This window comes from Haematobia irritans, chromosome 3, assembly GCF_050003625.1.
Source record: "Haematobia irritans isolate KBUSLIRL chromosome 3, ASM5000362v1, whole genome shotgun sequence".
NCBI lineage: Eukaryota > Metazoa > Arthropoda > Insecta > Diptera > Muscidae > Haematobia > Haematobia irritans.
In genome coordinates this window covers 14262623-14288686 of record NC_134399.1, presented here as the reverse complement: position 1 = coordinate 14288686, position 26064 = coordinate 14262623, and the positions used below count along the sequence as shown (strand labels likewise).

Below are 26064 nucleotides of genomic sequence, written 5' to 3'. Positions count from 1 at the left end.
GCAAATGTTTCTATGAAAATAAACTTTGGACAAAATTTTCTATAGAAATAAAAGTTTCACAAAATTTTCTACAGAAATAAAATTTTGACAAAATTTGCTATAGAAATAAAATTTTTACAAAAATTTTCTATAGAAATAAAATTTTTACAAAATTTTCTATAGAAATAAAATTTTGACAAAATTTTCTATAGAAATAAAATTTTGACAAAATTTTTTATAGAAATAAAATTTTGAGAAAATTTTCTATAGAAATAAAATTTAAAAAAAAAAAATCTATAGAAATTAAATTTTTGGCAAATGTTTCTATGAAAATAAACTTTGGACAAAATTTTCAATAGAAATAAAATTTTGACAAAATTTTCTATAGAAATAAAATTTTGACAAAATTTTCGATAGAAATACAATTTTGACAAAATTTTCTATAGAATTAAGATTTTGACAAAATTTTCTATAGAAATAAACTTTTGGCAAATGTTTCTATAAAAATAAAATTTTTAAGCAATACATAGTTTCGGCTATAGGTCGATTAAAAAATTTCCAATTTCCAATATTTCGGTTGACGTCAAAACTGTTTTCAAGGCTGAAACAAAAAACAGAAATTTTTTTAAATTTAATTACAAAAATCACGAACAAACAAAACCGAACAATAAATTATTTAAATACTAGTTGTGTTCCTTTACGTACTACTAGTTACTACTTTTACTAGTTTTTACTAGAAACCGTTCCTCAACCCCAAAAAATAGTAAAAGTAGTAAACAATTTTAAGAGAACAATGTCAAAATGCATGTCTCTTTTAAAATTTTTTTACTACAAGTTACTCGACAAATTCTTTCGAGTAAAAGTTGTAGATATGTCATGACAAAAATAATTATTTGTTTTCAAATTTTCCAAACTAAAGTAGTTCCAAATAGCTTTTTTTTGGAAATAATTCTGTAACTTTTTAATGGATTAAGATATCATCATCGTTATTTGTATGTGTTACAAACGGAATGAAAAACCCCACCTTATAAGATACTGATAATATGCGCTATTACTCTACTTTATGGCCCAGAAGCCAGAGTTTTACTTTGATTAAAAATTTTGCAAAAGGAGTACTTTTTATAACAAAGTAAAAACCATAGCTTCTTTCTATCGTAATAAGGATTTCAATGTTTCCTGCAAAAAATCTGCCATTTGTAAAAAAAAATCGATATAAAAGTATTTAATTTACCTACATGTTTTGAAAATATTTATTCAAATCACAATGCTTCTTTTGTTTTTTATTTGACATTTTTACAATTTTTACTATATTTTCGTTCCTGTACATTTAACAAATATAGAAATCTGAGAGGATTTTCAATATTTCTCTCTTTTACTACTTTTTACTACGAGTAAAGTAAAGGAACACACCTACTATTACTATTTACATTTATTCTGGTGTGTACATCTTGACACTCTGTTTTACACTGAATTTAAACTTCTCTTATGTTTATACCCTGCGAAACACTGTGGAACAGGGTATTATAAGTTAGTGCATATGTTTGTAACACTCAGAAGGAGACGAGATAGATACATGGTGTCTTTGGCAATAATGCTCAGGGTGAGTCCTTGAGTCGATATAACCATGTCCATCTGTCCGTCCGTCTGTCTGTGAACACATTTTTATGATCAAAGTCTAGGTCGCAATTTAAGTCCAATCGCCTTCAAATTTGGCACATGTTCCTAATTTGGGTCAGAATAGAACCCTATTGATTTTGGAAGAAATCGGTCCAGATTTAGATATAGCTCCCATATATATCTTTAGCCCGATATGGACTAATATGGTCCTAAAGCCAGAGTTTTGGCCCAATTTGGTTGAAATTTTGCACAGGGAGTAGATTTAGCATTGTAGCTATGCTTGCCAAATTTGCCATTAGCCAACTTAAATTTTGAGTATAGATTTTGTAAAAGTCTATCAAATTCTGTCCAAATCGACTGATATTTAAATGTATGTATTTGGGACAAACCTTTATATATAGCACCCAACACATTTGACGGATGTGATATGGTATCGAAAATTTAGATCTACAAAGTGGTGCAGGGTATAATATAGTCGGCCCCGCCCGACTTTAGACTTTCCTTACTTGTTTTGTCTATATATTCGAGCGCAGTTCTCAATGTCTTTCTTGTAATTCATTCTCTCGTCAGGTGGAGTGTTGATAATGTGCAGTATTTCAAGAGTAAATCTGCGTCTGTAGTTGTTTTCGTGGTCTAGAATTTTTACGTCGTCTAAGTTTGGCTTGTGACCTGTCAGCGCACAGTGGGCCGCAGGCGCTTTTTTTCTGCTCCATGGGTTTGTCAGTGGCTTTAATATCCGTTTTGTGAGAAGATAATCTGGTTTTCAGTTTTGTCATTGTAGTACCAATATATGTTTTTTTACATAAATTGGATTTGTCACCTTTACATTTAATCTTATATATTACATTGCTTTTATCGTCATTTTTGATTTTAGTTTAAGTTTTGCTAAATAGTTCAAAGAGAATAATGTGTTGATACAAGATGACGAAGTTCTAATCTCCTTTGTCGTTGTATCCCTGTTTCCAAGTATTCCAATAAACTTGGCGATTCATTTCTATAGGAATAAAATTTTGATGACGCTCCGATAGAGCAAGGTTAACTAATCAACTTTTAATCTGTATGAGGGATTGTGTGTAATTTACCCTATACGCTCCCATATTAGTTAAGAATTTAGCTGCTAAAAAAAAAGTTCAGTCAAAATTAACTCGCAATGAAAATATCTTCACTTCAATTTTTGTTAACAGACAGTTAAAGCTTAACGGAGCTACATGAAAATGTTTAAACACATTTTTCTCTTGAATTTTTCTTAGATATTTCTTTTTGAATATACATTAAAAAAACATTAAACAACGCCCATAAAAGTAATTTTCGAAAATATATCAAAAATATTTCCACCTGTTTACATCACTTTACCATAGAACAGATGCTAAAAATAACAACAGTACTTCCAATTGACCAAATGTCTGATGTTCCAGGTGAGATGATGATATGGCACACGAACGTCTTATGTGCCACAATTCATTTATGAACATTTGTTGTGCGTATTGTTGAGTAAGGTTTCGATGCAATTTTATACCTGAGGAAACCTTTACGGTAAATAAAAGAAAGTTTCTATTACCGATAAGGGTAATGAATGCATTTTCTTATAAGAATGAATTGTGGCCGAATTTATTATAACCTTAAAAAAGAACTAACAGTTTGGAAAATTGGTACTTCAATTTTCTATAGAAATAAAATGTTGACAAAATTTTCTAAAAAGGTAAAATTTTGACAAAATTTCGTATAGAAATAAAATTTTGACAAAATTTCATATAGAAATAAAATTTTAACAAAATTTCGTATAGAAATAAAATTTTGACAAGATTTTCTATAGAAATAAAATTTTGACAAAATTTTCTATAGAAATTTTCTATAGAAATAAAATTTTGACAAAATTTTCTATAAAAAATTTTTTTGAGACAATTTTCTATAGAAATAAAATTTTGACAAAATTTTTTATAGAAATAAAATGTTGACAAAATTTTCTATAGAAATAAAATTTTGACAAAATTTTCTATAGAAATAAAATTTTGACAAAATTTTCTATAGAAATAAAATTTTCTATAGAAATAAAATTTTGATAAAATTTCTGTAGAAATAAAATTTTGACAAAATTTTCTATAGAAATAAAATTTTGCCAAAATTTTCTATAGAAATAAAATTTTGACAAAATTTTCTATAGAAATAAAATTTTGCCAAAATTTTCTATAGAAATAAAATTTTGACAAAATTTTCTATAGAAATAAAATTTTGACAAAATTTCCTATAGAAATAAAATTTTGACAACATTTTCTATAGAAATAAAATTTTGACAAAATTTCATATAGAAATAAAATTTTGACAGAATTTTCTATAGAAATAAAATTTTAACAAAATTTTCTATAGAAATTAAAATTTCACAAAATTTTCTATAGAAATAAAATTTTGACAAAATTTTCTATAGAAATAAACTTTTGACAAAATTTTCGTTAGAAATAAAATTTTGTTAAAAATATTTTATAGAAATAAAATTTTGACAAAATTTTCTATAGAAAAAAATTTTGACAAAATTTTCTATAGAAATAAAATTTTGACAAAATTTTCTATAGAAATAAAATTTTGACAAAATTTTCTATAGAAATAAAATTTTGACAAAATTTCATATAGAAATAAAATTTTGACAAAATTTTCTATAGAAATAAAATTTTAACAAAATTTTCTATAGAAATAAAATTTTGACAAAATTTCATATAGAAATAAAATTTTGACAGAATTTTCTATAGAAATAAAATTTTAACAAAATTTTCTATAGAAATTAAAATTTCACAAAATTTTCTATAGAAATAAAATTTTGACAAAATTTTCTATAGAAATAAACTTTTGACAAAATTTTCGTTAGAAATAAAATTTTGTTAAAAATATTTTATAGAAATAAAATTTTGACAAAATTTTCTATAGAAAAAAATTTTGACAAAATTTTCTATAGAAATAAAATTTTGACAAAATTTTCTATAGAAATAAAATTTTGACAAAATTTTCTATAGAAATAAAATTTTGACAAAATTTCATATAGAAATAAAATTTTGACAAAATTTTCTATAGAAATAAAATTTTAACAAAATTTTCTATAGAAATAAAATTTTAACAAAATTTTCTATAGAAATTAAAATTTCACTAAATTTTCTATAGAAATTAAAATTTCACTAAATTTTCTATAGAAATAAAATTTTGACAAAATTTTCTATAGAAATAAACTTTTGACAAAATGTTGTTAAAAATATTTTATAGAAATAAAATTAAAAAAAAAAATCTATAGAAATAAAATTTTGGTAAAAAAATCTATAGAAATAAAATTTTGACAAATTTTTCTTTAAAAATAAAATTGTGACAAAATTTTCTATAGAAATAAAATTTCGTCAAAATTTGCTATAGAAAGAAAATATCGACAAAATTTTCTATAGAAATACAATTTTGACAAAATCTTCTATAGAAATAAAATTTTGACAAAATTTTCAATAAAAATAAAAACCAAAAAAATGTCGTGCGTGAGCGTGTGTCACGAAAATAATATCTACGTGAGTGTGCGTGAGTAACGAATTTCGGAAAAACACGCTCACGAAAATAATCCCGCTTACGAACATAAAATGCTTAGGGGTTCAATTCATATATAATTTTAGTGACATCCTAAGTGTTAAAAGTTTTATAACGCTCTCGATTTTAATCATACTCATATTTTCAGTCAGGTTCTATAGGTAAATTACTCATAAAATTATTCGTGAGTCACCATATTTTTCGTGAGTCACGACATTAAAAAGATTTTCGTGCGTGAGTGTGCGTGAGTACAAATTTTCTTTTCGTGAGCGTGAGTCCTACCAAACATATCGTGCGTGAGTAAAATATTACTCACGTGCACACCTCTAATACATATATCTTTTCAGGATTGGTCCAAACAAAATATTGTTTGTATTGTTCAAACATATTATGTTTCATCTTAGGGCATACACTGGTAGAAAAAAATTTTAATGAAATTTTCTTTGTGTGGATATATTTTTAAGGCGCCAATAGGTTACTTCCATTATTTTACTTGCAGCATACTCTCTAGATCTCTCTTTCTAAACACATATATGTTTATAGGCTATTTCTAAATTAATATATGTTTGTATCTAAGCATATTATATTTACAAACATTTAATTTCCCTAACATAATATGTTCTAACATACTCATATTTTCAGTCAGGTTCATACTCATATTTTCAGTCAGGTTCTATAGGTAAATTACTCATAAAATTATTCGTGAGTCACCATATTTTTCGTTAGTCACGTCATTAAAAAGATTTTCGTGCGTGAGTGTGCGTGAGTACAAATTTTCTTTTCGTGAGCGTGAGTCCTACCAAACATATCGTGCGTGAGTAAAATATTATTCACGTGCACACCTCTAATACATATATCTTTTCAGGATTGGTCCAAACAAAATATTGTTTGTATTGTTCAAACATATTATGTTTCATCTTAGGGCATACACTGGTAGAAAAAAATTTTAATGAAATTTTCTTTGTGTGGATATATTTTTAAGGCGCCAATTGGTTACTTCCATTATTTTACTTGCAGCATACTCTCTAGATCTCTCTTTCTAAACACATATATGTTTATAGGCTATTTCTAAATTAATATATGTTTGTATCTAAGCATATTATATTTACAAACATTTAATTTCCCTAACATAATATGTTGCACTTAAAAATATTGTCTTAAAAAATTTGAGTTCCAAACATATAATTTTTACACCAAAACATATGAAAAATAGTCTTTTTCGTCCGTGAAGAAATACAATTTTTACAAAATTTTCTATAGAAATAAAATTTTGACAAAATTTTCTATAGAAATAAAATTTTGACAAAATTTTCTATAGAAATAAACTTTTGACAAAATTTTGTATAGTAAAAAGAAAATTGACAAAATTTTCTATAGAAATAAACTTTTGACAAAATTTTGTATAGTAAAAAGAAAATTGACAAAATTTTCTATAGAAATAAACTTTTGACAAAATTTTCGTTAGAAATAAAATTTTGTTAAAAATATTTTATAGAAATAAAATTTTGAAAAAATGTTCTATAGAAATAAAATGTTGATAAATTTTTCTATAGAAATACAATTTTGAGAAAAAATTTCTGTAGAATTAAAATTTTAACACAAATTTCTACACAAATTTCAATTATGAAAAAAATTCTATATTACAGAAAGGAACAACACAGTACCGTTCACCAGGTAAAAAGAATACACAATAAAATCATCACAAATAAACGCCAGAAGAGATCGACAGGAGTGGTACTTTTGGACATCGAGAAGGCCTACAGTGTGGCATAACGGACTAGTATTTAAAATGATTTCTACACTGTTAGAAAAATATGTTTTTCATATGTTCCGATATAAACAAAATGTGTTTCGGGCACAATTTTTAAACACAATATATTTAAGTGCAAACATGTAATGTTCCTAAACTAACACAAAATGTTTGGGACACATATGTTAATATGTTAGAATATATTATGTTTGGGGCATGAATGTTTCATAAAAATAATATGCGTGAATGTAAACATATATAAATTTACAAATTTCGAGTAAACATATATATGTTGTGATACTTTATTCAGAGAGCGACAGAGAGCGACAGAGAGAGAGAGAGTTAGTATAGAGAAAGAAATAGAGATGGAAACCGGGAGGGTTGAATAAAAAGATATCAACATAACACAGCGAGAGAATGAAATGAGAGCAATTTCTGTGAAACCGCTTGTATGTTGTTTCGGAAAACTGTTTTATAATATGGCCAAAAATTTGGTATGCTTAAGTCTAAATATTATTTAATTTGAATAGTAGATTGAGTATTCGGAATAAAGAGAATAGACATTCGGAACCAAGGAAATAGACATTTGAAAAAAAAACAGCATATTTGTATTACAGAAAAAGATGCGAAGAACTCAAAAATTTCGTGGAAGTTAAAAATATGTGAGGGAATGAACACAATCTTCTTTGGGGAATTATTCCAAGCATATACTATTTTTGGACTCAAAATGCTTCCAAACATATAATATGCTCACATAAAACAAACATATTAATGTTTCGGCGGTATCCAATAATATATGTGCTTCCTGCAAAATATGTTTGGAACATATGTTAGAGAAGCGATTTTTTTTGAGGGTGTAAGAATATCCCCAAATACCTCTGTAAAATTATTGCCGATTTTCTCTCCAATAGATCATTCGCAGTATCCGTTAATAACTGTACCTCTTCACTAAAGCCAATCCCTGCTGGTCTCCCTCAGGGTCAATTTTATCGCCAATTTTATATAACCTTTATACCTCTGATTTCAAAGCTACGAAAAACTTCGATGTTGCCTACTATACAGACGATACGGCACTAATAAGTAAAAGCAAACTTACCAGTGCACTTTTGAAAAAAATGGAAAAAAGTTTGACAATATGTAACAATTATTTTCAAAAATGGAAAATCAAAATTAATCATGGGAAAACCCAGTCCATTATTTTTCCATTCAACAAGTCACCCAAACGACTCCCGAAGCGGCCTCTTACCTTTAATCAAAACGAAATCAGAATTGGCAAAGAAATCAAGTACCTTGGGGTCATATTGGACGAGAAACTCCTATTTCGGAGACATATTGAATCTACCTGTGCAAAAGCCACTAAGACCTTCCGTTCTCTGTGGCCTTTACTCAACAAACGTTCAAAATTAAATAACAGAAATAAAAATTTATTATACAAATGTGTAATAAGGCCGATTATGTCCTACGCTGCTCCTGTATGGCATAACGCCGCCAAAAGCCACACGAAAAAGTTGCAAATCATTCAAAACAAATGCCTGAAAGTGATAAACAACAAACCATGGAGATATTCAACTTTTCATCTACATAATGAAACAGGATATGAACATTTTAAAGAATACATAGATAGACAAAGTACCAATTTCTTCAACAAAATAATAGACTCTCCTTACGAAGCAATGAGAGATTGTTTAGAATTATAGTAATTCCTACTCCAAACTATGACATCACCAAGCTTTGAGTAAATGATATATAATAAATTATCTTTTCAAAATAATTTATCTATATTCACCTTTACTCTCACGCTAATTCTTGAACCCTTCTCTGTAAATTAAATTAAGGTTTTTTCCCCACTTTTGCCTACAAAATCTAACTTAACACAATAAATATATAATATATTAAATAAGTTAGCATAAATTTAAATATAGTATTTATTTGTTGCAATATCTTATAGATAAAATCTCAAAATTGTCTTCAACACTATATGTAAACCTATGAAATTTTGGATGAATAAAATGAATTGAATTGAAAAATTGAATCCCACCAAACTCACTAATTTTTTTTTAATATGTTATATATTTTTCTCTGTGTGTATATAAAAAGAAAATGTTCATAATATAACGAAAAAAACTGCTAAACTTACACTTTTAACATAACGCCTTTAGTCCAAATGAAATTTTAGATAATTTCCACTTAAAATTGCATATAATTTAAGCTGGTCGCCGTGGTTTTAGTAACAGTGTGTGTGTGTGTCTACAATGCAAGTTTTCGGTTACTTTTCGAAATTCAATTCTTCTTCATTGAGTGATTGAAATTTTGCTTGAAGTGATGGTATAAAGATTTCCAGTGGGTCATAAAATTAACGCAAAAAAGCAAACGAACGAAAACTGAAAATATTGAAGTCATGCATTATTTTCATGTATATTTTGTTTACTTAATGTTGTGTAAACAATTAGGTTAATTATTTTTCTTGAATTCCAAAAAAAATTGCACATAGACATATCTAAAGAATTGGTAGAATGGGATGAACATGCTGTTTTGGGAATTTCAATTGATTTTGTTTTTGAGTTTCGAAAAATTTCACAGGGCTTTGATGTTGGCAAAAAGAAATATTTTTTTTTGTTGTTTTATAGGATTTTTTATTATTATTATTATTTTTTTTTGAAAATTCTTTAGGAAATATTCTTTAAATCTCCTAGGATATGTATGTATATATTGAAACAAAGGCACTTCTAGGTCATATATAATTTTTATTATTTATTATTATTTTTTATTTAATTTTATTTATTTTTTGACATTTTTTTAATTCACCACTTTAATTTTCTCTATAGAATTTTTTTTTCAATTATAGGGTTTTCGTAGGATTTTTTTTATCTTCCCAATTCACTTTACTCACATTAGTTTGCCGAAACTAGTTGGTGATAGAAGAGCTTTGCCTTGCCTTGCATCACCCTAAAAATTATTGTTTTGTTTTTTTTTTTCATATATGGAAGCCTGTCTTGCTGCTTTAGCTAGCACACTTGGCAAGGAATCTTTTGAGGTGTGTATGGGTACAAGTAAACCTCCCTATCTCCTACTGCTCCTCTTTTTTTTGTGGAGTTATTGCTAAAACGATTGCCTCCTTTATAGGCGGTACGACTTTTAAAACCGCTTTTTTTTTGGATTGTCGGAAAAAAACTAAAATAACAAAAACGAAACCACTATTACGCCAATCCACCAAAGTCCGCTCGCTACACGATTTTTTTTAGTTTTATTCACGATCGCGATTCCAACATGACTGAGAAAATGAATCCATGGAATTGTATCTCTCTGTGAATGTTCGTTGTGAATGAAGGAATGGATGGATGGATAGTTGGTTGGTCGATTTGGACAGGGAATGCTCATATTCAGCTAACAAGTTTCATTTGCCTTTTTTTGTGTGGTGGTGGTTTTCTTATATGGCGTTGTGTTTAGTATCGAATCGAATAACCTGCTTCAATCATCAAACATGTATGAGTTGGCATATTCGTGGTTTTTCTCTTTTTCCTATTGATATCCAGTGGATGGCTGAATGAAGGAATGATTTGGAATATTATCGATACAATTCGAAACGGTAAAGGCAATAATCAACATTCATTCATTGAATACACTGAAAGAAGACGTATATTTCTTGAAGAACGAAAATTAATCAAAAAATTATATCGTTGTTGTATTTTTATACCCTGCTCCACACTGTGGAACAGGGTATTATAAGTTAGTGCATATGTTTGCAACACCCAGAAGGAGACGAGATAGACACATGGTGTCTTTGGCAAAAATGCTCAGGGTGGGCTCTTGAGTCGATATAGCGATGTCCGTCTGTCCGTGAACACATTTTTGTAATCAAAGTCTAGGTCGCAGTTTTAGTCCAATCGACTTCAAATTTAGCACAAGTATGTGTTTTGGCTCAGAATAGATCCCTATTGATTTTGGAAGAAATCGGCTCAGATTTAGATATAGCTCCCATATATATATTTCGCCCGATATGGACTTATATGGCTCCAGAAGCCAGAGTTTTACCCTAATTTGCTTAACCCTGGAAAGTCATCCTTATTTTTTGTACACTAACGTCATCCTTCGTCATTTTGACTACGGCATATTTCAAGACGCTATAATTTGCATTGTGAGCAAAAATGAGAACCAAATTTGAGAATATTTTCTTATTCAATATGTTTTTAATTAGTATACAACAAAAATTCATAAAATAGTTTAATTAGTATAGCTTAAATTTACCATTTCCCAATCGACTAAAATACATTTTAGATCGAAATTGAAATTATGCGTCGTCATTTTGACGAAGGATGACTGTCCAGGGTTAAAATTTTGCACAAGAAGAACAATTAGTACTATAGTCATGTGTGCCAAATTTTATTGAAATCGGTTCAGATTTAGATATAGCTCCCATATATATCTTTCGCCCGATATAGACTAAAACGGTCCCAGAAGCCAGAGTTTTAGCCCAATTTGGTTGAAATTTTGCACAGGGAGTAGAATTAGCATTGTAGCTATGCGTGCCAAATTTGTTTGAAATCGGTTCAGATTTAGATATAGCTCCTATATATAGCTTTCGCCCGATGTACACTCATATGACCACAGAGGCCAATGTTTTGCTCCGATTTAGTTGAAATTTTGCACAGGGAGTAGAATTAGCATTGTTGCTATGCGTGCCAAATTTGGTTGAAATCGGTTCAGATTTAGATATAGCTCCCATATATAGCTTTCGCCCGATTTACACTCATATGACCACAGAGGCCAATTTTTAACTCCGATTTAGTTAAAATTTTGCACAGGGAGTAGAATTAGCATTGTTGCTTTGCGTGCCAAATTTGGTTGAAATCGGTTCAGATTTAGATATAGCTCCCATATATATGTTTTTCTGATTTCGACAAAAATGGTCAAAATACCAACATTTTCCTTGTAAAATCGCCACTGCTTAGTCGAAAAGTTGTAAACAGAGAATGAAGCCGACCCATTTTTGTCGGCGGCGGCTAACATTAAATTTTTGCATCCGGCGGCAGCGGCTTAACGGCTAAGCCGATATAAATAAGTCTCTTCGGCGGCGGACAATTATCCATTACAAAATCAATTTGAAGTTATTCGAATGGTAATGAGATTAGTTGTACAACCAATCTTACAATCAAATTTACATTTCATTCAAATTTTCTGAGGTAAATTTTTGCAAAATTATTATAACACTTTGAAATAGATTGATTGGGGGTGAAAGGCTCAAAATTTTGACTAAAATTACTACAATTATTAATAAAGTTTTTGATTTAAACTAATATTTTTGATTAATTGGCGGCTAAATTTGAGTCGAGATGAGCCGACATATTCGGCGGCGGCGTCGACTGGCAAAAATGGCCGGCGGCGACTGAAATCGGTGGCGCGACCCGGCGGCTTCATTCTCTGGTTGTAAAAATGACTTTTCCTAAACTTCTAATACATATATATCGAGCGATAAATCATAAATAAACTTTTGCAAAGTTTCCTTAAAATTGCTTCAGATTTAAATGTTTCCCATATTTTTTTACTAAAATTGTTTTTACTAAAATTGTTAAGTTTGCTAATGCACTAGGCATTAGCAAACTTAAATTTTGAGTCTATAGATTTTGTAAAAGTCTATCAAATTCTGTCCAAATCGAGTGGTATTTAAATGTATGTATTTGTATGTATGTGATATGGTATCGAAAATTTAGATCTACAAAGTGGTGCAGGGTATAATATAGTCGGCCCCGCCCGACTTTAGACTTTCCTTACTTGTTTTTGTTTAAAATACTAAAAAAGTGTAAATTTATGAATAATTTAAGTTTGAGAAAATCAATTTTGATTTTCATAGTCATTAGTAAAAGAATAGAAAACTTAAATTTCTAACTTACCTTCAAAGTATAGCCAGTATTAAAAAATGTATATGGAATATTTAAAAATAAAGAACAAACTTTATTTATATCCCATTATATTTAGACTTATAAAGTTTCGGTTTAAATATATTTGTGATTCTTGCTGTTTTAGTGATTCAAACATGAAACACAAGTGGCACCATCCTCTTATATGCTTGAATTGAATATATTCTTGTATTTTTTGCAAATTAAAATTGTTGTTCTTCTGTTTCACATATTGTTTATATATCTTTTTTTAATTGCTATATACAATATCTATTTATTGCAAACATTATTTAAATAATATAATTTATTTATTACTACATGTATTGAGCAAGTGCGACTTATGCCAACACTCACAAAACAAAAAAACACGCAAAATTTATGGAGCCAACACAAAATTCATATTTTTTTCTTTTCAAGCAAACAAATATTTTGTTTTTATATGTAAAATACATTAATATTTATATGTATATACCAGAATATTCATAGACATTGTTTTTCTTTTTGTAAAAACTATAAGCATCAAAATAAGAATATTACAATAAAAGACAAAAAACATGTCTTGTAAAATAAGTTGGTGCAATTGTTTTTTCAACTGAAAATCAGTTGTTTTTTTTTATTTTCAAAAAAACAAAAATTATACAGAGGATAAATGTACTTAACAATCAAATTGTTTTGGAATAGCTTAGGGGAAAATATTAATTAATTCCCCTGAAAGATGTGGGACACATCGTAATATGATGTATGGGGGTGAGGGTCTGGTTTATTCGATTGATCGATGGAAACTAAATCGATAAACCTTTATTATTTTCATAAATTATAAACTAAACATCAATACCCGATACTTAAAAGTAAATTAGTAAAATTCATACCAACAAGTAATCAATATTCTGAATTTATATCCTTCCCCACCATAAATTCCCTGGACAGTGGGACCGCTTGCCTGAAACTAATCATACGGATTTATATATTTATGTATTGTTTTCGGATTTGATCTTGTGATTAATTCTTAGCATTGTAATTAATGTTTTGAAAAAAATATTGTGAATTGTGAAAAAAAAAAATTAAAACTGTATATAAATTAGTGGGTTTACCTTAAAATCCAAGCCATGTATAATTATTTTTTTTTTGTTTCGAATTTGTTGTATTATATAAGTATGTGTGATTTGTTGTTGTTGACTTCTTGTTTCTCTCTGCTGTTACAGTATAGTATATTTGTGTATATATATAGTTAGTTATATTTATAAAATAAGAAGAATGAAGAAAAACGCTCACGTACACACAAAGGGGGGAGGCAGGGGGTTTAGGTATGTTAACTTAAGGACAATTGATTTAGCGATAACAGTCGTTCAACAGCTGCATTTATGTCCCCAAAAGTGGCAATCAATGCTGTAGGATAGAGAAAAACGTTTTTTAATTAATTTAAATGGAAAATATCATTGATTTCTATATGGTAAATAGGCCTTTCAAAGCCATAGAATTGCTTAAATTAATTTAAATTACAGGACAAATTTGGTCTAAACATACATCTATATTTTTTTGATATAGCACAATTTGAAAAAGAAATTCAATGGGGAAACTCAAATTAAAAACTCACATAAAGGTAGGCTCAGAAATAAATTTTGATGTGATTATATAAATGGAAATAAATAAAAAAATGGGAGCCACCGTGGTGCAATGGTTAGCATGCCCGCCTTGCATACCCAAGGTCGTGGGTTCGATTCCTGTTTCGACCGAACACCAAAAAGTTTTTCAGCGGTAGATTATCCCACCTCAGTAATGCTGGTGACATTTCTGAGGGTTTCAAAGCTTCTCTAAGTGGTTTCACTGCAATGTGGAACGCCGTTCGGACTCGGCTATAAAAAGGAGGTCCCTTGTCATTGAGCTTAACATGGAATCGGGGTTCACTCAGTGATAAGAGAGAAGTTCACCAATGTGGTATCACAATGGACTGAATAGTCTAAGTGAGCCTGATACATCGGACTGCCACTTAACCTAACCTCACCTAAATAAAAAACAATTAGATAAAATGTAGGAATATCTCAAGCTCAATCGTTGGAAATGGATTTCTAGCACAAACTTTGAAAGATATTGTTTTTTTTTTGTCCAATTAATAATTGTTGATAAAAATAAGCTTGAAAAAATATTAATGATATTATTAAAAATATATTTATATTTAATGTATACCATAACAGTTTGCGCTTTAGAAAAATCACATTTCAATTGACTGCAAGCCCTTGGATTAACTGGTAACTTTCTCAGGGGAGAGGAAGATGGTTATACCTCCAAATATCATTTTTAATTTCAATTTCATCAAAAATGCAATTCCCATGTGGTACAATCGAAAGAGCGAATAGGATAGGAGCTATTTAATCACATTTATTTCAGAAGTCGTCCTCGCCATCGCATTTCGTCTGTCGCCATTAATTTTGTATTCTGTTTGTCACAGTTTTTCATCGATTTTTTTTATGGTCAATCGTGCCTGTTCTGCTACACACGTGTATCGGCTTCGTGGGGTGTCACACTTAAGTGTTATTCTAGACTACACTTTACACTGTCGCAAGAGACCTGAAAAATTTACACGAACATTTTTTCTGTGTGCACCAAGTGTTCAGATATCTTATACAAAGTTAGAAGACTTTTAACACAAATAAATAAATAACAGATTCTGAAAGTTTTATGTACTTTTTCATATTTTGTATATTGTATTGAGCAAAATCACTTGCATACGACAGTTTTAGTTTATAGTTTCGTCTGCAAATAAATGCTTTGGAGAAAAAATCAGCTGTTCCCACCTGTAAGCCAGAACAACCAACTAGTTGAGCGGAGAATAACTAACTTTTTGAGGGGTGAACCTCAGAAATGGCATGATTAACTTTGCTTTTAACGATGGTGTCTGTACCCTAAGGCTACCGGACTCCTACCTTTTTCTGCGCCTGTGTACAATATTATCTTTCAAAACAAACAAGATACTGGGTTTTTATTTCTTTCAGTCTATTACCGATTTGCGAAACTGCACCCTGAGGAGTATACACGTTTTCACCAAGGTCTCTAGATCATCCATCTAGGCAAACCTGAGAGACAGACATTACCCAAATAAGCTGGCATTAACCCGACGAATGGGAAGTGAAAAGGAGTTTGAGGATCCGCAATAGACCAATATGGTCTATGTGGACACTAACTGCCTGTTCGAGACGAACGATTCGTCAAAAATCCCACATTGATATCTTGAAAAGATATAAAATGAAAGAGTCTGTGGAATGCCAATTGTTTCGGTGTTCGATAGTAAATCATAAATAATGATTTCATGACAAATTTTAGGACTTTCTAGCAAACATATCAAAAGTTATTTTAGTTTCAATCTAAACGAACGATTCGTCACGAGTCGATTTTGTGTTTCATGAACAGGCATTTAATCCGTTTCCAAGGAATGGTGTCATCCTCCATTACATAGCCTAACTTCGCTTTATGTCGCCGTTGAATTTAGCAGCGGGCGGAGACCGGTTAAAAAAAAATAAAATAAAAACAATTGCTTTGAAGAAGAATGCCTTCGGGTTATCGAGAAGTGTGTCAAATAGTAAAAAAAACTATAACTAGCAATACGCTCAAAAAACAGTGAAACCACCAGGAACAAGGAACATTTTGGATATTTTTAGAAAATTTAGTTAAAAAAAAATTAACTAAACCGTATACAAACGCAGATGTCACGCCGATTTCACAAAAATAAGTAAATATTTTTCGACAAACTCAAGAAAATTTATTAGACGTAATTTTCAGTTGTTACAGAAAATTTTGCAGTTTGAAGGAAAAAATTTGAGTTCAAAATTACAAAAAAAAAATCTTTACAAAAAAAATTACTTTTTAAGAAATTTTAAGAAATTCTGAACTGTTTTGTGGGAGACACGAATTTTTATGCTTCATTTGTGTATAATGTTCCTCCTTTTTAGTTGATTTAGCTAGCGTACACAAAATATTACAGCCTGTTTCTGTATGTCGATCGAGCTCTATCGATCGTCTGGAATGCATAGAAACAGTTGGTTATAAATTCAGCTGTTTGTGTCGATTTCAGTCGATCGATTGAGCTCGTTCGACATACAGAAACAGGCTGTTATTAAAGTCAAGAAAACTTCCATAATTCTTCCATGAACTAAAATTGGCTTTAGTGCCATATAGGGTTCACTTTTTTTGAGTGTAAGAAATCGTGAGGTCACTCTGCTTGGCAATGGTCGAGCTACAGCATTCGCATCTTATGGTCACAAATCTATTGATATAAAAATGCTAAAAATATTAAATTGACAAAGATGTACAAAATTGAACTTTTTCTGGGCTTCCATTAACCATGAACGGCGATCGTGTACTAATGTTGAATAAGTAAGTTAACACTATATTCTCATTTCGATACCCACTATATAGTTTTCGACATACACATATTACATTAAATGTTTTTTTATATCCACTTTTTCTTAATTTCTTTTAAGGGATCCAAAATGTATCCCTGTAAGAAATTAACTCTTACGAGGCATTCACTTCCTCCCTTATTTCCCTAGAGGCAAAATCTACTGGTATCTTTGCAATAATCCAACGCCCTAATTACGCTTACGTATATCTAGAGCGGCATCTTTTGATTCATGGATCATTTTTCACATACTGATTTCGAAATAGTATCTCAGTCATTTCTTTGATATGAGACCTCCTGTTTCATTTTCTAACAAAAGGTATTCCCAAGTAAATCACAAAATTATCAATGCCCATAACATACCATAGATTTTCCGAAGAACCAAGAAATTCTATAGAAAATATTATATGTATTGTGTCAATTTAATCCTAAAACTAATTAATGGTTATCTAATCCTATACCAAACATTAATTTCCTTGTTTTATTTCCATGAAATCATAGACTATATGATAAATTATTTAAAATATTTACCTTGTAAATTTGCTTCACGATTACCAAAACCCATGGCTGCCAATTGTTCCAATTGAGATTGATAGCGAACTTCGGGTGGCTGAGTGTTATCGGCTGTTGTTGTCATACCATTTAACATGCGAGTCATAAAATCATTGAATAGCTGGGCATTAGGGCCACCACCTGGTGCTGTAGCAGGTCTGTCTGTTGCCGTTGAATTGGTTGTGGTATTTGTGGTGTTGGTATCAGCATTAGTATTGCCTGGCGGAGCTGGAGGTACCCCCAATGAGCCAACCAAACCAGGAGCAGCAGATCTCAATTGTTCCATACCCTGTTGTATTTGCATGATTGCATTAATTGCTTCAGGATTTGAAAGCATATTCATAACTTCGGGATTTTGCATTTGAGCCAAAAATTGTGGCATCATCTGACGTACTTGATCCTGCAATTGAGGATTATTGGCCAATAGAGGACTAGTGCTTAGGAGACGTGATGCCATATCGGGATCTTGATTCATAGCTTCAAACATTGAACGTGTGTAGGGAGCGTTCAAAAGATTTTGCATTAAAGAAGGATTTTCCGACATTTGCTGCAAAAGACTTTGCATAGCAGGTGTATTGAGGACACCGCGTGGAGGCAAATCGGGGTTATTAGCACCTGAGCCAGTTCCAGAGGCATTGCCACGTCCACCCCATGGATTTGGCAAGGGTTCACGATTTTCTGTACCCATTTGTGGGTTGTTTCCTGTGAATAAAAAAAGTGAAACACATGAGATTAACAATAAAACTCTTAGAAAAATATATTTTCCAAAGCTGCCAAAGTTTCTATGCTGGATAAATTCACACAGTGAAACATCTCAAACATGGACACTCTAAGAAGTGGACAACTTACATGAATTGTTTAACATATTATCACATTTAAATTTAACTTCTCAATGTGGACAACTCCCAAATATATTTGGGAGATGTTGCACTGTATATTGATATACTCACCGCTTCCATTATCCACAAGCCCCGCAAATGGATTGCGTGACAATGATTCTGTTGCTGCATTCATCATTGGCTCCTGAATATCGCGATAGATTCGCTGCAAGGCATTATAGCCACCAGGAACCGATTCCAAATTGGACAAAGCACGATCGTGTGAGCGCATCAACTCTTGTAACATCGAAGGATTTCTTGCCAATTCCATAGTTTGGCGCAATAACTCAGGATTATTCAACATATGAGAAATCTCAGGATTACGTTGCATTAGATCTTGCATTTGGGGATTTGATGTGATCAATTGACGCATTACATCGGGATTATTCATCATTTGCTGGACCATGGGATTATCCAGCATGGTACGCAACATATCGCTATTATTCATAAGTTCACTTTGCATGCGAGCCTGCAAATCCATAAAAGTTCCCGAGCCAGCACCCAAGGCTTCCATGCCAGAGAGACCACCTAAAGTGTTCAGACCAAAAGGTGTTTGACGTACATCGGCCGGTGCACGTTGCGCGGGCTCGCCACTACGTGTCTTGGCCTTAATGACCAAGTGCACTGTTAGGCCATCCTTGATGTTGTGTGTTTGCAGAGTGTCGGTATCCTTCATTATTTTACCGGCAAAAATCAAAACCAGCTGTTCCGGTTCAGCTTCGAACTTTTCGGCCACCAAAGCTTTGAACTGAAAAAAGTAAAAGAGAAACAATAAGGCAATGAGTAAGACGAGCAATCGGATGATAGATTATTCTAATAGATAAAACGAAATGAAGAACATGCATTGGTTGGTATAGGTTCTCAGAGGTCAATGATTCAGGTTTATTCTGACATTGACATTTGCACACAACACGTCACATTGTGTGGTAAATGATTTCTGGGTCACCATTCATAAAGATAAACAGCATCAAATTATGTTTGGCAAATAGTGTGAGAATGGCCATGTGTGTAGTACAATTACTTGGCGAAATAAAACAAATTATGTTTTGCTTTCTCATCGTGGAGATTGACACTTGATTGTAGCGGTGAATGCACTGTACTTTGACACACAATATTTACCGCCACCTTTTTTTCAGACATCATCGCTGACACCTTACCTTACACCCCACCTCCTACACCCCTATCACCTACCATTGAACCATTCTCACATTCATACATATATTAATTCATTACAAATTCCGTTTTCCGACCGCGCTCCTCTTTATCGTCATTCAGAAACCAATAACCACCACATCATTCAATGCGCCGATCGTTTAGCCCATTCACCGAATTTCGTAATATCAGCACAAATTTACGTGAACTTACATCCTTGATTCCAGAATCTTCGTCCACTTCAATCATTTTCTTTTCTTTTGGGGTTTTTACATTAACCAATATTCTTCGGTTTCCACCTTCGGCCATTTTGATCGCTGTTTCTTGGTGTTACTGCAACTTTTTCACTTTCAATTTCTTGGCTGCAGCTTGTGAGTTCGTTCACTGCAATTTATTTCCGGTTTCTTCGTTCAAAGATGCCAAAAATTTTGTAATAATCGGAAAACACTCTTATAAAAAACACTGTACTCGATTTTTTATGATAAATTAGTTTCAACATATATTTTTCCTGACTGAGACGAAAGCAAAGCCGAGAAAGAACTGACGCCGTTAGTGGCTTGGTAAGAATTGGTGACGGCGTTGGAAAAGTGTACTGCAATGCCGTTTAATGATAGAGAGTCAATTTAACTCAAGCATGTGCTTGACGTTCAATCCCCCATGATATAAAGCCAAAGTGGACTTCGGTATGTACCTCTAATGCGCTTTATGCGCTTTACAGACTATCAGTTATTCCGGACGGAATGTCGGTGTTTATAAAGAATCTTACAGTGTGTCGGATCGATACGACTTGTCGGCGATGACTAAATAATCGGTAAATGTGTTATCGATCCCATAAACATGCAGCAGTATCGATTATGCCTTCGGACTTAACTTATAATGTGCACAATATATGGGATATGTTCGACACGAGCACTGTCGTCCGGAATAACTGATAGTCTGTAAAGCGCATTACAGATTATCAGTTATTCCGGACGACAGTGCTCGTGTCGAACATATCCCATATATTGTGCATATTATAAGTTAAAGGTGAGTATTAAGTTCGAGTTTAAGGTAAGTACTATGTTCGCTTTTCGAGTTGAAATTTTCGCGGTTACTTTAATAAAACAGTTCAATATGAAGCAGATAAATTAATTCAATTGATGCGCAGTTTCTTGTTCCCCTAGATTTCGGCAAGACTTTACAGGAATATTTTGGTTTTAATTTATAATTTTGATTATTTCAGGAAAAGTAATCGCGAAAATAAAGTGATTTTCAACTCGAAAACCGAACATAGTACCCACCTTTAGCCGCTAAAATCGCCATTTTTTCACGATTACTTTTCTCTAATAATACTTTTTAAGGAATACAAACTTTTTGAAAACTTTCTTTGAGATATTCCCCATCAAGTTATAATAAAATCTGCAACAAATATGTAGAATTTTATGCCTTTTTTTACTGTTTTAGTTTTCACTTTAGTGAAAAAAGTCGAACTTAATACCCACCTTAAGTCCGAAGGCATAATCGATACTGCTGCATGTTTATGGGATCGATAACACATCTACCGATTATTTAATCATCAACGAATTGTATCGATTGGACACACTGTAAGATTCTCTACAAACACAGACATTTCGTCCGGAAAAACTCCCAATAAACACAAGCATTGGAGAAATGATTATATTCAATACGCTTTCAAACATTTTTTCAAAGAATGAGATTAGAATTCAATTTGGGAAATTGTTGAGATAATCGCTTCTCAACAAAAAACAGACAATACCCTCAACAGTAGAATTCAACACGTTAGCAACAAGTTCTCAACATATTAGCAACAACTTTTCAAACTAAATTTCATTTTAAGGGTAGGTACTATGTTCGGTTTTCGAGTTGAAAACCACTTTATTTTCGCGATTACTTTTCCTTAAATAACCAAAATTATAAATGAAAACAAACTTATTCCTGTAAAGTCTTGCCGAAATCTAGAGGAACAAGAAACTACGCATCAATTGAGTTAATTTGTCTGCTTTATATTGAACTGTTTCAATAAAGTAACCACGAAAATTTCAACGCGAAAAGTGAACATAGTACTTACCTTAATGCCTCAAACCTATTGGAAAATTTGTTGAAAGCAAGCAAATTGCAATTAATGTTGAAGATGGGATTCACTATCAAATTGATATGGCGTTACCTATGAAAAATGATCATCCTTGTGTTTGTTGGCCTGTTATGCGCATAAAGGCAGGTATGCAACAATAGCTTAAATTCCACTACCCATAAGAAATGCATTGCTATATATTTTCTAACGAATATACCATGAGGAGTTATTATCGATTGTTAAAATTTTGCTCCCATAAGAAATACATTACAGAACTGCGTTATTGGAAATTGGAAATGAAATTGAATTGCTATATTCGCTAACGATAATCCCGTAAAGAGTTTTTATCTTATCGATCTTAACGAAAAAGCCTGTTAGCAGATTTTTGGTAGCCCAATATTTCAGGCTCACTTATGGCCAGTTCCTCATTCTCCGATTAATCCTTAACCAGAGGATAGACACCGGTTAGTAAAATTGTTGTATTGGAGGAGCTGTCTTATCGACAAGGTAAATAATAACAAGACATTAAGAAACCGGCCTTTAGACTATTCTCTATTATCACTAAGTGCTGCCCGTTTATATGTTTAGGGCCGGTATGCACCTCTAACGAAATTTCCGCTACCGAAAAGAATTGCATTGGTATATATGTTAACAAAAATTTTGCGAGTCGCTATTATCGATTGTTTACATTTCGCTCCCATAAGAAATACATGGAAAAAACTACATATATTTTTGGCATGCAATAGGCGATATCGCAAGAGCTGTATACCGGGCATTAGCTCAATGACAAAGGATTTCCTTTTTATAGCCGGGTCCGAACGGCATGGAGAAATCACATAGAGAAGCTTGGAAACACTCAGATTTGTCACCCGCATAGTTGAGAGGGGTTTATCCACAGCTGAAAATCTTTTTTGTGTTTGGTCGAGACTGGGATTGCACTCATGACCCTATGAATGCATGATGGGCTTCCTAACCATGTTGTTATAATAGTTTTTAATGTAGTTTCACCCATTTCGTTCTATGCTTTGGTAGTTCAGTTAGTATCCACATCAAGGAACTCTGTGACAAGGATGGGATGTATCCAAAGTGATCTGTGGGTGAGACGGAAGGTTTAGCTGGGCAAGCGAAAACCATATTATTGCACCACTGTGGCCCCCTGTGGCTACAAACAAATTACTTTGTCTATATGGATCACTGTTATCAACAATTATTTACTTATTTCTTACAAATTCGTATGACGTTAAGAGAATTGTACAAAATTTTTTGACACGTTTTCTAGCAAAAATCTCCACGCATTTCCTACTGGTAGCAGACATTTTTCTAGGCGTGCATAAACATGGAATAATTAGCTAGAGAACAAAAATACTCTTTACTGTCGGTCTTAGTCATGAACTAATTTACCGACGACAAGCATAAACAATGAATGAGTTGATCTTTTGAGACTACCTTACAGTTTTGGTGCTGGCAGTTCACAGCTGATAAATGAGAATTGTAAACAAACATCTTGCACGTGTATTTTTGGAAGTAAAAATTTTTGAAAGGGGAATATAAGAACTATAAAACCTTTTTAAATGGAAACATCACGATTTTTCGTGGCAAATTTGCCGGTCAATACAAAAGAAAAAGATTTGCGTAATGTTTTCCAAGATTATGGTGAAATTAAAAATATTGAACTCAAAACAAAAGATAATCTAGTGGATCCAAATGATGTTAAAGTTATAGCTTTTGTAACATTAAATATTGGAGCTGACGATGCGAATTATTGTAAGTGAATAACATAAAACAAAACTGTTGGGCATATATCTGAAAATTTATTTTTCTCCTATAGGCTTAAATGATTTGAATTGGTGTAAAATACAAGGCCAACAATTAAAGGTATCCTTGGCAAAGGAGTCTTTTTTGGAACGTTTGAAGAGAGAACGTGAAGAAGCTAAAGCTGCTAATGATGGTACAAATCAATTTATGCCAAAGCCTGAGGGTGAAGAATCCGATTTGTTAAGGGCACCCAAACAAAATAAACGTAAAACGTTTGATGTTGATGCAGAACTGGACGATGATGAAGTCGCTGCTGAATTGATGATCACCAAGAAACGTGCAGCAAATAGTTTACACAATGGTAAAATTGTTATACAAAGTCAAGATGTTGAGCCCATACATGTTATTGAAATACAAAAAAAGAAAACCAAAAATCAACTGGATGATAAATCATGTAGTGCTGATCAAAAGCGCAAGGAGTCTTTGAATAAAATGAAAAATCATTATCAACAACAAAAGTCAGCTATACAGCAGGCTTTACAGGGAATGGTAAGTAGTTTTTTTGAGGTAAGGGATTGGGTCAATATTTGGCTCATTCCTCACATTCTTTCACTTTTCCTTTCCAAACTTAGATTTTTTTCTTCCTGCTAATATCTTGTTTTCATATATTTCCAGGACTCCAATGTTAAATCCAAGAAAATAAAATTCAGTGATGCTGAAAGTGAGCCCGAAAATGAACCTCAACAACCAGCAACAAAGAAATCTAAAACCAATATTTTCGGCTCAGATGATGAGGATGATGAAAATATTCAAATTAAAGGCCTGCCCGTTGGAAAGAAAGGAGAAAAACTATTACAAATGCAAGCTAAACAAAGTTTAGATCCTCGTTTTCGAATCGATGCTAAATTCGTCGATGAAGACGATGAAGTTGACAATGAGGAAGAAAATCAATATGAAGCAAATGGAAAAGAGGAAGAAGAACCCAGCGAAAGACAATGGCAAATGAATATTTTGGAACAGGTTGTGGGTACAAAACTTGACACAGTGAAAAGCTCCGATAAAAACCATAAAAACAAGACAATGTTACGCTATGATCCATCCAAAGAAGAGCATCAGAAATTTGAACGATCCAAGGAAGATCAAATTAGAGAAAAGCAAACTAACAAAAAGAATAAAAAAGAAGCTAAGCCGACTAATGAACCTGTTGCAGCTCCTGAAGTTTCAAAAGAAATTTTCTATGTGGTCACAGATACTTTGCAAGAGTCTCTCAAGAATAGAGGAGAAGGCTTTAGTTTATTGAGTATGTTTGGTAAAAGCGATCAATTGGAAGAACGTGATGAGCAACTAAAACAATTGGGCAATGAGAAAATCTTGCTTAATAATAAATTAGAAAAGGCCTTCAATTCAAATCCCTTTACATATGACTCTTCTTCTGAATCAGAAACGGAAGAGCACAACGATCATGAAAATACGCAGACAAATGTTAATGACTCGCAAAATCTTCCGAAGACTAAAAACAAATTAAAAATTGCCATTGAATCCTTTTTTATACCTAAAAATGACCAAAGACTAAAAGGTACCATAATTATCTCATAATTAGTAGTTTAAAAAAATCTTCTAAATAAATTATTTTTATTTCCAGATGGTGCTTCCTTCTTTATATATCGAAAGTCTGATGCTGCACCCTCTGAAGATTACGAAGAAGTTCGTAATCGTCTGAAACGCTTAATTAGAACAAAAATTACAAAAACTAAAAAGAATTTAGCCAATGCTGGCTATAAAATAAAGAAAGGTCAGCCTCTAAGAGGCCGATAAAAACGAAGTTCGGGAAGAAATCAACTCGATTGGTTATTTGTGTTGGTGTTTTACGTTTAAGTGTACAATAATTTTAAGGATTTCCCATAGAAAAATATTTTTCCAGTTTTTTACATTTACAATAAAATGCAAAGGAAACAAATGATTATGGTGAAAATATATGAAGAGCGGTAAGTCGATAATAAAAATTATCATACTTTACTTTTTTACACATCTCCATAGAATGGTGATCGAGGTATAATAACACACAGCGAAATATCCACTACCGACTATATAAAGTATATTGAGTTCGAATATGGGCTATATATCCAGGTATTGATATAGTCCCCATATAGACCGACCCCCAATTTGGGGTCTTGAGCATCTAGACACCCTAATTGTTATCCAATTTGGCCGAAAATCAAAATTTTGCAAAAATTTTTCTATAGAAATAAAATTTTGCAAAAAGTTACTATAGAAATAAAATTTTACAAAAAGTTACTACAGAAATAAAATTTTGACAAAATTTTCTATAGAAATAAAATGTTGACAAAATTTTCTATAGAAATAAAATTTTGACAAAATTTTCTATAGAAATAAAATTTTGACAAAATTTTCTATAGAAATAAAATTTTGACAAAATTTTCTATAGAAATAAAATTTTGACAAAATTTTCTATA

At 31.5% G+C, this 26064-nt stretch overlaps 4 protein-coding genes across 6 annotated transcripts in view; 2 read left to right on the top strand and 2 right to left on the bottom strand.

The window, feature by feature from the left end:
• The window catches only part of LOC142230093 (uncharacterized), a 38520-nt gene extending 28318 nt beyond the window's left edge, over window positions 1-10202 (bottom strand). Inside the window, exons 1-2 of one of the 2 annotated variants that reach the window (XM_075300728.1) lie at window positions 9786-10202; window positions 9033-9276 (exon numbers count right to left, since the gene is read on the bottom strand). The gene's annotated coding sequence lies outside the window, so the exon portion shown is untranslated. The remainder of the gene's footprint in view (window positions 1-9032; window positions 9277-9785) is intronic. The other variant, XM_075300729.1, reaches the window with a different exon arrangement.
• Window positions 10203-12823: 2621 nt separating this feature from the next.
• Ubqn (ubiquilin) lies at window positions 12824-20312 on the bottom strand. 2 transcript variants are annotated; one of them, XR_012720508.1, is made up of 5 exons: window positions 19978-20312; window positions 18685-19360; window positions 17714-18436; window positions 13881-14175; window positions 12824-13735 (listed from the first exon to the last, which is right to left on the bottom strand). XR_012720508.1 is itself a non-coding variant. In XM_075300420.1 (4 exons), exons 1-4 carry the CDS (start codon window positions 20071-20073, stop codon window positions 14099-14101), a joined length of 1572 nt encoding a protein of 523 aa, XP_075156535.1. In that variant the 5' UTR covers window positions 20074-20312; the 3' UTR covers window positions 12824-14098. The 2 variants fall into 2 exon arrangements, 1 of the variants encoding a protein (XP_075156535.1); XM_075300420.1 differs by having other exon boundaries at window positions 12824-14175.
• Window positions 20313-23325: 3013 nt separating this feature from the next.
• On the top strand, window positions 23326-25547 carry LOC142229836 (putative RNA-binding protein CG14230). Its single transcript, XM_075300416.1, has 4 exons — window positions 23326-23599; window positions 23664-24139; window positions 24266-25166; window positions 25233-25547. Exons 1-4 carry the CDS (start codon window positions 23407-23409, stop codon window positions 25403-25405), a joined length of 1743 nt encoding a protein of 580 aa, XP_075156531.1. The 5' UTR covers window positions 23326-23406; the 3' UTR covers window positions 25406-25547.
• The window catches only part of LOC142229835 (solute carrier family 7 member 14), a 126309-nt gene continuing 125696 nt past the window's right edge, over window positions 25452-26064 (top strand). The window contains exon 1 of the mRNA XM_075300415.1: window positions 25452-25575. The gene's annotated coding sequence lies outside the window, so the exon portion shown is untranslated. The remainder of the gene's footprint in view (window positions 25576-26064) is intronic.